The following is a 12,321-nucleotide window of genomic DNA, read 5'->3' as shown; positions in this document are numbered from 1 at the left end:
TCTGCGTGCTCAGAAGAAATTTCCCAACAATTCATTTCATTCATTTAATCCTGCTACCCTTGTGAATATGCATTTTTGAGGCTAAATTAACATTTTTGTTGCAAAATCTAAAATGTTAATTTTTTCCTTCCACATTGCTTTCATTATTGTGAAGCACCTGAAGGGTTAATAACCTTCTTGAATGTGGTTTTGAGTAGCCTGAGGGGTGCAGTTTTTGGAATGGTGTCACTTTTGGGTGTTTTGTATCAAGTAAACCTCTCAAAATCGCTTCAAATGTGATGTGGTCTCTAAAAAAAAGTAGCTTTGTAAATTATGTTGTAAAAATGATAAATTGCTCAAAACTTTGAACCCCTATAACTTCCTTAAATTTTTCTTTTTCCCAAAATTGTGCTGATGTAAAGTAGACATGAGGGAAATGTTATTTATTAATTATTTTGTGTCATATGTCTCGTTGGTTTTAGAGCATAAAAATTAAGTTTGAAAATTACAACATTTTGAAAAATTTTCGCAAAATTTCCATTTTTTTCCACAAAGAAACGCAAAAAATATCAGCCTAAATTTACCACTAACATGAAGCCCAGTATGTCACGAAAAAACAATCTCAGAATCACCGGGATCCGTTGAAGCGTTCCAGAGTTATAACCTCAAAGTGACACTGGTCAAGATTGCAAAAAGTGGCCTGGTCTTTAGCGTCAAAATAGGCTGGGGGCTGAAGGGGTTAATGAAATACAGATTGGCCTGGGCTCTTCTATACAGCCTTCTAGAATGCTGTATATAAGGGCTCACTGGAGGTGGCTGCAGCTTATAGGGGACATATCTGGTGACAGGTTCCCTAAAAAAATCCAAACATTTAGCAGTTTTCTTGTCTTGTAGAGATCCCCTCTGCAGTCACCTTATCACAGGTAAAATCACAGGATCCACCAGTGATAACAGTCACAGTTCACGCCTACAACAATCACACAACAGGCACATTTGTAAAAAAAAGTTTTGAGATAAATAAAGAACTCACTGTGTGCATAGGATCGTAGAAGGAATGTATTTCGGATTCCCACGACATTGTTTACATTCAAGTCAAATTCCACACCGCTAAGAGGAGAGAAAGAGGCGCGGTGTGAGAATATTAGGTAATGAGACGACACACACGTATAGCTGAAAATACCATATCTCTCCAAATATATATATCTATGGAGAGCCAAGAACAGTCAGACTGGTCACACGGAGGCTGCACCGTATCCTAATGGGCAGAGCCAATGCTTTATAGTAAGAGAGGTTGTTAAAATGTAGGAGGCGGAGGCCTCTGCCGACCAGAGCACTGAAGAGCCATGATGGGAAACATCCTTCCCACATTTTCATTATAAATGACCTAAAACTACTAGGATTGGATACAAGTTGCCAGCTGACCTCAGCACATCATTCTGTCCTACACTGAATACAGACTCCTAACAGGAGAGGTAATACTGAGAAGGCTCTAGGACAGACCTGGGCAACGGGCGGCCCGCGGGCCACATCCGGCCCGCCTGCTCTCTGTGACCGGCCCGCCCGTCTTCAGCCGGTGCAGTGGAGCCGAGCTGCAGCATGCCGAGTAGGGAGAGATCCTGTGCAGGTCCGCACAGTCAGTGCAGGAGAAGGAGCAGCACAGCAGAGCAGACGGAATAATTCATCTTCCAGGACCTGCGATGATGTCACGCCCATGTGACTGTGTGGGAGGAGACAGGATTGCCGGGGAGAAAGCAAGACATGCTGAATGCTGAAGGAGATGTGGACACATGATGACTGGTAATAAGAAAAGAGGGGACATGAGGGGGAGGGTGGCTGCAGGGTGAGTGCATATGAGGGAAGATGGAGCTACAGGGTGAGTGGCATATGAGGGCTGCAGACTGACAAAAGGATGTGAAGGGGTGCAGAGTGTTTGAGAGGGGTAAGTTGGGGTACAGGCAGGGTGAGATATGTGGGCAGGGTGTGTGACATATGGGGGTGTAGTGTGTGTGATATGGGGGTGCAGGCTGTATGGGGTGTAGTGTGTGTGATATGGGGGTGCAGGTGTAGTATATTACAGGTGTGCTATATGGAGGTGTATATAGTGGTGTAGTATATGGGGGTATAGTGATGTAGTATATTACAGGTGTGCTATATGGAGGTGTAGTATATTACAGGTGTGCTATATGGAGGTGTAGTATATTACAGGTGTACTATATGGAGGTGTAGTATATTACAGGTGTACTATATGGAGGTGTAGTATATTACAGGTGTGCTATATGGAGGTGTAGTATATTACAGGTGTACTATATGGAGGTGTAGTATATTACAGGTGTGCTATATGGAGGTGTAGTATATTACAGGTGTGCTCTATGGAGGTGTAGTATATTACAGGTGTGCTCTATGGAGGTGTAGTATATTACAGGTGTGCTATATGGAGGTGTAGTATATTACAGGTGTGCTATATGGAGGTGTAATATATTACAGGTGTGCTATATGGAGGTGTATATTACAGGTGTGCTCTATGGAGGTGTAGTATATTACAGGTGTGCTATATGGAGGTGTAGTATATTACAGGTGTGCTATATGGAGGTGTATATTACAGGTGTGCTCTATGGAGGTGTAGTATATTACAGGTGTGCTATATGGAGGTGTAGTATATTACAGGTGTGCTATATAGGGGTGTAGTGATGTAGTATATTACAGGTGTGCTATATGGAGGTGTAGTATATTACAGGTGTGCTATATAGGGGTGTAGTGATGTAGTATATTACAGGTGTGCTATATGGAGGTGTAGTATATTACAGGTGTGCTATATAGGGGTGTAGTGATGTAGTATATTACAGGTGTGCTATATGGAGGTGTAGTATATTACAGGTGTGCTATATTGAGGTGTAGTATATTACAGGTGTAGTATATGGGGTGTAGTGATGTAGTATATTACAGGTGTATATAGGGGTGTAGTGATGTAGTATATTACAGGTGTATATAGGGGTGTAGTGATGTAGTATATTACAGGTGTATATAGGGGTGTAGTGATGTAGTATATTACAGGTGTACTATATGGGATGTAGTGATGTAGTATATTACAGGTGTGCTATATGGAGGTGTAGTATATTACAGGTGTAGTATATGGGGTGTAATGATGTAGTATATCGGAGGTGTATTATATAGTGGTGTAGTATAATACAGGTGTATATGGGGGTGTAGTATATTACAGGTATATGGAGGGAGTGTAGTATAATACAGGTATAGTATATAGGGGTGTAGTGATGTAGTTTATTACAGGTGTAGTATATGGAGGGGGTGTAGTGATGTAGTATAATACAGGTGTAGTATATAGGGGTGTAGTGATGTAGTTTATTACAGGTGTAGTATATGGAGGGGGTGTAGTGATGTAGTATAATACAGGTGTAGTATATGGAGGGGGTGTAGTGATGTAGTATAATACAGGTGTAGTATATGGGGGGTGTAGTGATGTAGTTTATTACAGGTGTAGTATATGGAGGGGGTGTAGTGATGTAGTATATTGGGTAGAACTGAGGTAATTATATTAGTCCGGCCCTCTAAACCAATCCCAATTTCTCATGCGGCCCCATGGGAAAATTAATTGCCCACCCCTGCTCTAGGACATAGGTTTCCTTATGCAGAATGACATTTAGGTTTCGGTCAGATGATCTACGCCACCAGACTGACTGCAAAGTATGATTATCATGAAGTCTGCCCACTGGTACCCAGCAGCATCCCACAGGATTTTATATGCACATGCAGAGAAGTGAGCAGAGTCATTTAGTGCACGCACACAAAATATTAAGGTAATGGGGGATAAAATATATTAGGCAACTGCCATAAATGCAATTCCTTAATACACTGGCAAAAAAATTATTTTTAACGCTTGATTAATTAAGTACGCCCTAGTCTGTACATTGCAAAAGTTGTGGCGGTCACAGCGGTTTATGTCAAACTCCATTTGGTGCGTTTTTTTGCCCGACGTACCCCACTCATTGAAAAGGGTGAAATCCAGCGAAAAATTAGCAAAGAAAATAAGTCAATAAATCATTTAACATTCATATTGCACATTAAAGGGAACCTATCACCAGGATTTTGGTATATAACCTAGCCAGTGCTATACTGGCACTATCAGGCTGCTTATCTACAAACCATTAGTGGTCAGCACAGATGTTTAGGCTTTTTCAAATACAAGAAAGCAAACTTTAAAAAAAATCAGCAGCTTCTTGATTGGCATTTGCAACTGAGCAGATAATATATGGGTGGGTATTCCGATGGATTCCCCACCCCCCTGGCTGTTGTTCCTCCCTCTCTGTTCCCTATGGTATTATACAAACAAATCACTTTGCTTAAGGCCCTGTAGTGAGGTCATCCCATGTGACCTGGTATCCAGCTTTGTCTGAGGCCCCGCCCCTTCTGGTCGCATGGGAATGACCTCACCACAGGTCCTTAAGCAAAGTGATTTGTTTGTATAATACCATAGGGAACAGAGAGGGAGGAACAACAGGTGGGGGCGGGGGTGAGAATCCATCTGAATACCCACCCATATGTTATCTGCTCAGTTGCAAATGCCAATCAAGAAGCTGCTGATTTTTAAAAGTTTACTTTCTTGGATTTGAAAGCCTAAACATCGGAGCTGACCACTGCAGGTATGTATAGAATCAGCCTGATAGTGCCAGTATAGCACTGGCTTTAGCTTATATACGAAAATTCTGGTGATTCGTTCCCTTTAATCTTTTTGCACAGATTTCTTCCAAAAGTGTGTGGATTAGATGTGATACAATCTCATCCACAATAGCGAGACTAATACTTCAGGAAGGAAAATCTGCTACATATCCACCTGATGTGAACATAAACTGCTAGTAATATAATAGAGTATAAGCATTTATCAAGGCCAGGTGACTCTCCTATATAAAGCGCATCGAAATTTTGACTCCCCCACCGCCCACCACTGGAAACAAAACAGAAAAACCTGAAGAACAAACAAAGTGCATTTCAGAGTTCAGTCCTTCCAGACGGTTTTGTATGGGGCTTCTTTTTTACAAGGAGGATCGATTCAAGAATTGCTTTTAGGGTGCATGCCCACGATCAGCGCTGTGATGTAGAGTACAAGCACAGTGGATGTGATTTATAGAAATCCCATGCCCACTGTGCGTGTATGGTCCGCAGCGAAAACTGACCTGCGATGCGGCTTCCCGAGCTCCAGGATGTCAATTCTTTGCTGCGGAGTCGCAAGCGTTCTCCGTAGGGAGAACACAGCGAGAGAACACAGCGAGAGGCCACAACGCCCCGAACCCTGATCATGGGCACAAGCATCTGCGGTCTCCTGCGGAGGAGACTCGCAGCCCCACTGGTCAAGACCCACCACGTCCAGGACGCAGCGGGTCTTGATCGTGGGCACGTACCCTTAGAATATCGTGAATATATAGCAGATCCCTAAATTCTGAATGATCTGTTCTTATTGGTGAACAAGTAAAAGTCTCATTAAGAAAGCTTTACATTACACGGTGTTCCAAATTATTATGCAAAAAGTTTAGGAGTGGCAAGGTCAGAATATTTTTTGTTTGTCATGTAAACTCATTGCTGGTGATGTGTGTCAGGGCTCTTTATATCACTGAAAGCAATTGCAGATACCGGTGCACATTAGTTTGGCAGGTGTGTCCGAATAAAGGCAAGACTACTTAAGAAGGCTGTTCCACATTATTAAGCAGCCTACATTTTTTGCAAAAATGGGAAAGAAAAAAGGATGTGTCGGCTGCTGAGAAGCAACAAATTGTGGAGTATTTAGGTCAAGGCATGACTACAATCAACATTGCCAAGACACTTCATCATGATCATCGCACAATCAAGAAGTATGTAGCTGATTCACAGCACACGCGTGTGCGTGCTGATAAGGAGAAATTGAGGACTCTTTCCAACAGGCAATTGTGTCAGGTTAAAAGCATCTGCTAAAATGCCTTCTAGCAGCAGACAAGTTTTTGAAGCTGCTGGTGCCTCCAACGTCCCCCGAATAACAAGATGCAGGGTCTTACAGAGGTTTGCAGCTGTGCGTAAGCCATCCTGTCGACCACCTCTATCCACTGCACACAAGCAGAAACGGCTCCAGTGGGCCAAACCATACATGAAGACTGACTTCCAAACTGTTTTGTTCACCGATGAGTGTCGTACAACGCTTGATGGCCCAGATGGATGGAGTGGAGGATGGCTGGTTGATTGACACCCCATGAAAATACGGCTAAGGCGCCAACAAGGAGGAGGTGGAGTAATGTTTTGGGCTGGAATCATGGGGAGAGAGATTGTCGGCCCCTTTAGGATCCCTGAAGGGTTAAAGATGAACTCCATATTCTATGTGGAGTTTCTAAAACAGCACTTCCTGCCATGGTTCAGGAGGAAGAACCGTGCATTCCGCAGCAAGATCATTTTCATGCATGATAATGCACCGTCTCATGCTGCAAATAACACATCTGCATCTCTGGCTGCTATGGGCATAAAAGAGGACAAACTTATGGTGTGGCCACCATCTTCCTCCTGACCTCAACCCCATTGAGAACCTCTGGAGCATCATCAAAAGGAGTGTCTATGATGGCGGGAGGCAGTTCACATCTAAGCAACAGCTCTGGGAGGGTATTCTGTCCACATGCAAAACACTTAAAGCACAAACCATCCAAAAACTGACAAATTCAATGGACGACAGTGTTCAGAAGCTTCTTTCAAACAAGGGTTCCTATGTACAAATGTAACATCACCTAGAATTAAGTTTTGACTTGAAAACTGTTTGATTTCATTTTGTAATAAGCTGATAATGCTTAGAATTTCACAATTGTCCATTTTGTTTTTCAAAATAAAAATAAAAAAGGTTGAAAACTCTGCTGTGCATAATAATTTGGAACATGCATTTTGAGTGTTTATTATTTTTAAAAATATACTGTTTTCATAGGCAGTTTGATCAAAAACATTTCAATTATACTTGAATAGTAGATGACTGGAAAATAATAATGACTGCAATTCATAAAGTTAATTTAGGAAAATATGAAAAAATATTTTTTGCATAATAATTTGGAACACAGTGTAAATAAGGATCATTTACCAATCCGGGATGCAGCTTCCTGACAGTGTAGTATTTTGGACGCAAGTGACAACACCACAGTCTGGTTCTTTTTAAAATGGAGTTTCCTTTTCCATATAAATTTCTCTACTCACAAAAAGTTAGGGATATTTGGCTTTCAAGTGAAATTCATAAAAAAACGTAAAATGTTACAGTGATATTTTATCATGAAAGTTGGGTATTTAAGTAGAAGCATGCAATGGTGGTTTCCTCATCTCAGGCAATTTATTGAAACAAAAGCCATCAACAGTGGTGGGTATACCCCCAAAATGTCAATAATAATCTTTATTTCTATAACGTCAACATATTCCGCAGCACTTTACAATTCAGGGGGTACATATGCAAACAAGTAACAGTTATACAAAATAAAGAGAATTTTGTTTACTTACCGTAAATTCTTTTTCTTATAGTTCCGACATGGGAGACCCAGACCATGGGTGTATAGCTTCTGCCTCCGGAGGACACACAAAGTACTACACTAAAAAGTGTAGCTCCTCCCTCCGAGCATATACAACCCCTGGATAACCAAATCTAGCCAGTTTAGTGCAAAAGCTGAAGGAGGACATCCACCCACAAGTAGAGATAGAGCAAAACCCGGAACAACCGGAACCTCTGTCTACAACAACAGCCGGTGAAAACACACGGAACAAGAACTGCCAACAGGCAACAGGGAGGGTGCTGGGTCTCCCATGTTGGAACTATAAGAAAAAGAATTTACGGTAAGTAAACAAAGAAGGGAATTTTGTTTACTTACCGTAAATTCCTTTTCTTCTAGCTCCAATTGGGAGACCCAGACAATTGGGTGTATAGCTACTGCCTCCGGAGGCCGCACAAAGTACTACACTTAAAAGTGTAAGGCCCCTCCCCTTCTGGCTATACACCCCCCCGTGGGAGCACGGGTCCCTCAGTTTTAGTGCAAAAGCAAGAAGGAGGAAAGCCAATAACTGTTTCAAAAACAAATTCAATCCGATAAACAATATCGGAGAACGTAACTTATCAACATGAACAACATGTGCACCCGAAAAACAAATACCCTCAGAAAAAACAGGGCGGGTGCTGGGTCTCCCAATTGGAGCTAGAAGAAAAGGAATTTACGGTAAGTAAACAAAATTCCCTTCTTTTTTGCTCCTAATTGGGAGACCCAGACAATTGGGACGTCCAAAAGCAGTCCCTGGGTGGGTAAAAGAATACCTCGCGATCGGGCTGTCAGGCAGCCCTTTCTTACAGGTGGGCCACCGCCGCCTGCAGGACTTGTCTACCTAGGCTGGCGTCCGCCGAAGCATAGGTATGCACCTGATAATGCTTGGTAAAGGTGTGCAGACTCGACCAGGTAGCCGCCTGGCACACCTGCTGAGCCGTAGCCTGGTGCCGTGATGCCCAGGACGCACCCACGGCTCTGGTAGAATGGCCTTCAGCCCTGAAGGAACCGGAAGCCCAGAAGAACGGTAGGCTTCAAGAATTGGTTCCTTGATCCACCGAGCCAGGGTGGATTCGGAAGCTTGCGACCCTTTACGCTGACCAGCGACAAGGACAAAGAGTGCATCCGAGCGGCGCAGGGGCGCCGTGCGGGAAATGTAGATTCTGAGTGCTCTCACCAGATCCAACGAATGCAAATCCTTTTCACATTGATGAACTGGATGAGGACCCAAAGATGGTAAAGTGATATCCTGATTGAGATGAAAGGAAGATACCACCTTGGGAAGAAACTCTGGAATTGGACGCAGTACTACCTTGTCTTGGTGAAACACCAGGAAGGGAGATTTGCAAGATAACGCCGCCAGCTCTGACACTCTCCGAAGAGACGTGACCGCCACCAGAAAAGCCACATTCTGTGAAAGCCGAGAAAGGAAATCTCCTTCATAGGCTCGAAAGGTGGCTTCTGGAGAGCAATTAGAACCTTGTTCAGATCCCAGGGTTCCAATGGCCACTTGTAAGGGGGAACGATATGACAAACCCCCTGCCGGAACGTGCGTACCTTAGGAAGTCGCGCCAGGCGCTTCTGAGAGAATACGGATAGCGCAGAGACTTGTCCTTTAAGGGAGCTAAGCGACAAACCTTTTTCCAACCCAGACTGCAGGAAGGAAAGAAAAATAGGCAATGCAAATGGCCAGGGAGAAACTCCCTGAGCAGAGCACCAAGATAAGAATATCTTCCACGTTCTGTGGTAGATCTTGGCGGAGGATGGTTTCCTAGCCTGTCTCATGGTGGCAACAACATCATGAGATAAACCTGAGGTCCCTAGGATCCAGGACTCAATGGCCACACAGTCAGGTTCAGGGCCGCAGAATTCAGATGGAAAAACGGCCCTTGAGACAGCAAGTCTGGACGGCCTGGTAGCGCCCACGGTTGTCCTACCGTGAGATGCCACAGATCCGGGTACGACGACCTCCTTGGCCAGTCTGGAGCGACGAGAATGGCGCAACGGCAGTCGGACCTGATTTTGCGGAGCACTCTGGGCAACAATGCCAGAGGTGGGAACACATAAGGTAGTCGGAACTGCGACCAATCCTGAACTAAGGCGTCTGCCGCCAGAGCTCGGTGATCGTGAGACCGTGCCATGAAAACCGGGACCTTGGTGTTGTGCCGTGACGCCATTAGGTCGACGTCCGGCATCCCCCAGCGGCAACAGATCTCCTGAAACACGTCCGGGTGAAGGGGACCATTCCCCTGCGTCCATGCCCTGGCGACTGAGAAAGTCTGCTTCCCAGTTTTCCACGCCTGGGATGTGAACTGCGGATATGGTGGATGCTGTGTTTTCCACCCACGTCAGAATCCGCCGGACTTCTTGAAAGGCTTGTCGAGCCACTGTTGGAAGGCTCGCGGAGCAAGATAGACTGCTCTGATTTCCAGAACATTGGTCTGAAGGGTGGACTCTCTCTGAGTCCACGTACCCTGAGCCCTGTGGTGAAGAAACACTGCTCCCCACCCTGATAGGCTCGCATCTGTCGTGACCACCGCCCAGGATGGGGGTAGGAACGACTTTCCTTTTGACAATGAGGTGGGAAGAAGCCACCATCGGAGAGAGTCCTCGGTTGCCTGAGAGAGGGAGACATCCCTGTCGAGGGACGTCGACTTCCCGTCCCATTGGCGGAGAATGTCCCATTGTAGAGGGCGCAGATGAAACTGCGCGAAAGGGACTGCTTCCATTGCTGCCACCATCTTCCCTAGGAAATGCATGAGGCGCCTCAAGGAGTGGGACTGGTTCTGCAGGAGAGATTGCACCCCTGTCTGCAGAGAGCACTGCTTGCCCAGTGGAAGCTTCACTATCGCTGAGAGAGTATGAAACTCCATGCCAAGATATGTTAGTGATTGGGTCGGGATTAGATTTGACTTTGAAAAGTTGATAATCCACCCGAAACTCTGGAGAGTCTTCAGTGCCACGTTCAGACTGTGTTGGCATGCCTCTTGAGAGGGTGCCTTTATAAGTAGATCGTCCAAATACGGGATCACGGAGTGACCCTGCGAGTGCAGGACAGCTACTACTGCTGCCATGACCTTGGTGAAGACCCGAGGGGCTGATGCCAGCCCGAAAGGTAACGCTACGAACTGCAGGTGTTCGCTTTCTATAACGAAGCGTAGAAAACGCTGATGCTCTGGCGCAATCGGCACATGAAGATAAGCATCTTTGATGTCTATTTGTGCTAAGAAATCTCCTTGAGACATTGAGGCTATGACGGAGCGTAGAGATTCCATCCGGAACCTCCTGGTTTTTACGTGTTTGTTGATCAACTTTAGATCCAGGACGGGCCGAAAGGACCCGTCCTTCTTTGGCACCACAAACAGAGTGGAGTAAAAACCGTGACCTTGTTCCTGAAGAGGAACGGAAGTCACCACTCCTTCCGCCTTTAGAGCGGCCACCGCCTGCAGCAGAACATCGGCTCGGTCGGGCGGTGGGGAAGTTCTGAAGAAACGAGTTGGAGGACGAGAGCTGAACTCTATCCTGTACTCGTGAGACAGAATGTCCGTCACCCAACGGTCTTTGACCTGTGACCGCCAAATGCCGCCAAAGCGGGAGAGCCTGCCACCGACCGAGGATGCGGAGAGAGGAGGCTGAAAGTCATGGGGAAGCCGTCTTGGTAACGGTTCTTCCTGCTGTCTTTTTTGGGCGTGACTGAGTCCGCCAAGAATCTGAGCCTCTCTGATCCTTTTGAGTCCTTTTGGACGAGGAGAATTGGGACCTGCCTGAGCCTCGAAAGGACCGAAAACCAGACTGACCCCTCCTTTGTTGGGGCTTGTTTTGTCTGTGTTGAGGTAAGGATGAGTCCTTACCCTTGGAGTGTTTAATGATTTCATCCAAACGCTCACCAAACAATCGGTCACGAGAAAAAGGCAAACTGGTTAAGCACTTCTTGGAAGCAGAATCTGCTTTCCATTCTCTCAACCACAGGGCTCTGCGCAAAACCACGGAGTTGGCTGACGCCACCGCCGTACGGCTCGTAGAGTCCAGGACAGCATTAATCGCGTAAGACGCGAATGCAGACATTTGAGAGGTCAATGGTGCCACCTGCGGGGCAGATGTACGTGTGACCGAGTCGACTTGTATAAGCCCAGCTGAAATAGCTTGGAGTGCCCATACGGCTGCAAAAGCTGGCGCCAACGACGCTCCAATAGCTTCATAGATGGATTTCAGCCAGAGCTCCATCTGCCTGTCAGTGGCATCTTTAAGTGCCGCTCCATCTTCTACTGCAACTAAGGATCTAGCTGCAAGCCTGGAGATTGGAGGGTCCACCTTGGGACACTGGGTCCAACCCTTGACCACGTCAGGGGGAAAAGGATAGCGTGTATCTTTAAGCCGTTTAGAAAACCGCTTCTCAGGATAAGCGTGGTGTTTCTGGATTGCATCTCTAAAGTCAGAGTGGTCCAGAAAAGTGCTTAATTTACGCTTGGGATATCTGAAATGGAATTTCTCCTGCTGTGAAGCTGCCTCCTCCTCAATAGGAGCTGGCGGAGAAATATCTAACATTCTATTGATGGACGCTATAAGATCATTCACTATGGCGTCACCATCCGGTGTATCCAGATTGAGAGCGGACCCAGGATCAGAATCTTGATCAGTTACATCAGCCTCATCACCCATAGATTCGTCCCGCTGGGATCCTGACCAGTGAGACGAAGTTGAGGGCCCCTCATAACGAGCCCGCTTAGGTTGTCTGGGACTGTCGTCCGAGTCAGAATCGTCACCCTGGGGTGCATGTGACACCCCCGGAGCTTGGAAGTGTTCCAGCTGAGGG

At 45.7% G+C, this 12,321-nt stretch overlaps 1 protein-coding gene across 1 annotated transcript in view; it reads right to left on the bottom strand.

The window, feature by feature from the left end:
- Window positions 1-12,321, bottom strand: part of TENT2 (terminal nucleotidyltransferase 2) — a 125,585-nt gene that overhangs the window by 57,566 nt on the left and 55,698 nt on the right. Inside the window, exon 8 of the mRNA XM_075325773.1 lies at window positions 1,010-1,086. Coding sequence (XP_075181888.1) covers window positions 1,010-1,086 — 77 coding nt within the window. The remainder of the gene's footprint in view (window positions 1-1,009; window positions 1,087-12,321) is intronic.

The sequence above is a fragment of the Anomaloglossus baeobatrachus genome, chromosome 1 (genome assembly GCF_048569485.1).
Source record: "Anomaloglossus baeobatrachus isolate aAnoBae1 chromosome 1, aAnoBae1.hap1, whole genome shotgun sequence".
Lineage (NCBI taxonomy): Eukaryota > Metazoa > Chordata > Amphibia > Anura > Aromobatidae > Anomaloglossus > Anomaloglossus baeobatrachus.
The sequence above is the reverse complement of the archived record's forward strand: the minus strand, read 5'-3'. Positions and strand labels throughout refer to the sequence as shown.